General features: G+C 48.4%; 1 protein-coding gene across 1 annotated transcript; it reads right to left on the bottom strand.

Annotated features, from left to right (window-relative positions):
• Window positions 1–2,435: 2,435 nt before the first annotated feature.
• On the bottom strand, window positions 2,436–2,885 carry LOC145957328 (uncharacterized). The gene has a single exon (XM_083073577.1). The coding sequence runs from the start codon at window positions 2,883–2,885 to the stop codon at window positions 2,436–2,438; it is 450 nt and encodes a 149-aa protein (XP_082929703.1).
• Window positions 2,886–3,093: the final 208 nt, after the last annotated feature.

Genomic DNA, 3,093 nt, shown 5'->3' with positions numbered 1-3,093 from the left:
GACATCGGAATCGGGTCAGGCGATGTTGGGGCATATGAGTGCAGCCAACAAGTGGACTTTTTTCTGCGAGTTCCAAGCTCGATCCTTGGTTTTGGCTCAAAACATCATGATGCAGCCTAGTGCCGAGGCTGAGAGTTTGCGCCGATAGCTTGTTGAGTCGGAAAAGTCGGTGCAGGAAGCCTTGGCGACGCTGTCCGAGGCACATTTGAACGAGAAGAAGTTCGAAGCTGAAATGGTCCGCCGTGGTCGTTAGAATGATGACCTGATGCTCCAAGTGCAATGGCTGGAAAATGCGCTGAAGGCTGAAGCCGAGAAGTCAACGGCGCTGGCCGGTGAGCTGGACGCCGAGATGAAAGCTTACAAGGCGTATCGAGAGAGAGCTAGGCGCAAGGTTTTGTCTTAGTATGAAGCCGATTTCACGCAGGCGACACGGCAAGCTCGGAACTTCAGAAGCCTTCCTTCGGACTTCCAATTTGATATGGCCATGGATTTTTATCGGGGGAAGTTTGTCAATCTAACCCAAATCCCCCCGAATGAGCAGCCAAATGCCGAAGCTCCTGTTCGCCACCAGGTCGGACCAAGTGGTGTAGAACAGGTGCATGTGGAAGTGGCCGAGAAGGAGGCGCCGACCCAAGAGGAGCCTGAAGCACAGGCTTAGGGTTAGTTTTTAATTTTGTATGCAAGGGCCGATAGAGCCCTTTTGACTTTTTGTAATTTTGGGCCGGTAGAGCCCTTTTGACCTTTTGTAATTCCGGGCCGGTAGAGCCCTGTTATTTTTCAATGTAGTCTACTTTGATTTTCGTCAAATATTGTGTATTCTCGAACGAACAGATAACAAATTAAATCATGCCGAGTGTAGTTTTTAGACGAACGTATCGTGTGGACAACGTTAAGTCACGTCCTTAGCCGAGAGGGTTTCTCTGGAGGGGAGACTTGTAATTTGTAATAAAAGCCACATCCTTGGCCGAGAGACATCTCGGGAGGGAAGACTTGTGATTTGGAATGAAAGCCACATCCTTAGCCGAGAGACATATCGGGAGGGAAGACTTGATAAAATTGAAATAAAAGCCACATCCTTGGCCGAGAGACATCTCGGGAGGGAAGACTTGTCATTTGGAATGAAAGCTACATCCTTGGCCGAGAGACATCTCGGGAGGGGAGACTTGATAAAATTGAAATAAAAGCCACATCCTTGGCCGAGAGACATCTCGGGAGGGAAGACTTGATAAAATTGAAATAAAAGCCACATGCTTGGCCAAGAGACATCTCAGGAGGGAAGATGATAAAATTGCAGAAATGTAAAACAAGTCATAGATAGTTGAACTGTCTTGTTATTGATGAGTGGATACCTCGTTAAAAACCTTGCCGGCCAAAAGCCTCTTTTCACAATTTTTTAAGAGGAAAAAAGACCGGTTCAAGGAAAAGAGTGCACCGTAAGACATTTACATTACATAATCAAATTCTAACTGTCATAAGTCTTCAGATGAGTGGAATTCCATGTCCGAGGGATCACCTTGCCGGACAATTCTTCCAATTTGTACGCGTCGTTATTGAGAGCGTGTCAGACTCGGAACGGGCCATCCCAATTTGCCGCCAGCTTTCTTTCAGTTGGGTTGCGTCGGGCCGAACCGGTTGCCCTCCAAACGAGATCACCTTCTTGGAAATTCCGCGGTTTCAACTTGGAGTTAAATCGCCGAGTCATTCGCTGTTTACACGCTTCGGCTACAATTTGGGCTTTCTCTCGGACTTCATCTAAGACGTCCAACTCGGCTCGGATTGCATCATCATTGGACTCTGCGTGAAAGTGCGTCTGTCAGAACGAAGGTTCACCCACTTTGACTGGTATCATGGCATCCGTGCCGTATGCTAATCGGAACGAGGTCTCTTTTGTGGTTGATTGAGGGGTGCATCTATATGCCCAGAGGACTTCAGGGAGCTCTTCGGCCCAGGCTCCTTTAGCTGAGCCGAGCTGTTTCTTAAATTCGGTGAGAATGACTTTGTTGGCTGCTTCGGCCTGTCCGTTGGACTGCGGGTGCTCTACCGACGTGAACCGGTGCTAAATGCCGAGGCTCTCGAGGAAAGTATTAAACTTTTTATCCATAAATTGAAGTCCGTTGCCTGAGATGAGTGCATGTGGGGGGCCGAACCGGGTGATAATGTTCTTCCATACGAACTTCTGGACATTAGTGGCTTTGATGGTAGCAAGCGGCTCGGCCTCTATACAATTAGTGAAATAATCCACTCCCACTATCAGGAACTTCACCTGTCCCTTTGCCATAGGAAACGGTCCGAGTATGTCTATGCCCCACAAAGCAAACGGCCAAGGGGAGCTGATATTGTGCAATTCGGCAGCCGAGGAATGGATGAGAGTCCCATGTTTTTGGCACTGAACACATTTTTTTAACAAATTCGGCGCAATCAGATTTCAGAGTCAGCTAGTAGTAGCCGGCTCTGAGTACCTTGGTGGCGAGTGTTCTTCCTCCCGAGTGGGATCCACAGATACCTTCGTGGATCTCTCTGATGACATAGTCGGCTTGTTGCAAGTTGAGGCATTTCAATAAAGGTGCGGAAAATCCTCTTCTGTATAGTTCTCCACTCACGACGGAGTACCGAGCGGCCTGCATCCTCAGCTTCCTAGATTCGATCGGATCATTTGGCTCTGAGCCGTTCACAATAAAGTTCAAAATGTCATTCATCCAGGATTTCGGAGCTCCGTCCACCGGCATACAATCTTGTAGGACGCTTGGGGTGGGCAACTCCAGATGTATTGTCGACCGAAGTTGTCCCGGCTTGCAACTACTTGCTAGCCGAGCCAACTGGTCGGCTCTCTTGTTACTCCCATGCGGCGTGTGTTTAACTTGTATCTCTTGGAACTGGTTGCTCATCCCCGGAAGAGATGGTAATATTTAAGCAGATTGGCATCCTTAACTTGAAAATTTTCGTTCACCTGTTCCGCGACAACCTTTGAATCGGTCCAGCACGTGATTTTTGTAACCCCCATCTTGGCTGCCAATCTTATTCCGGCCAATAAGGCTTCGTATTCGGCCTGGTTGTTGGATGCTCGGAAGCCGAAATGCAGTGATTGTTCCAAGG

This window comes from Cajanus cajan, chromosome 1 (genome assembly GCF_000230855.2).
Source record: "Cajanus cajan strain Asha chromosome 1, NIPB_CcT2T_4, whole genome shotgun sequence".
In the NCBI taxonomy this organism is placed as follows: domain Eukaryota; kingdom Viridiplantae; phylum Streptophyta; class Magnoliopsida; order Fabales; family Fabaceae; genus Cajanus; species Cajanus cajan.
The sequence above is the reverse complement of the archived record's forward strand: the minus strand, read 5'-3'. Positions and strand labels throughout refer to the sequence as shown.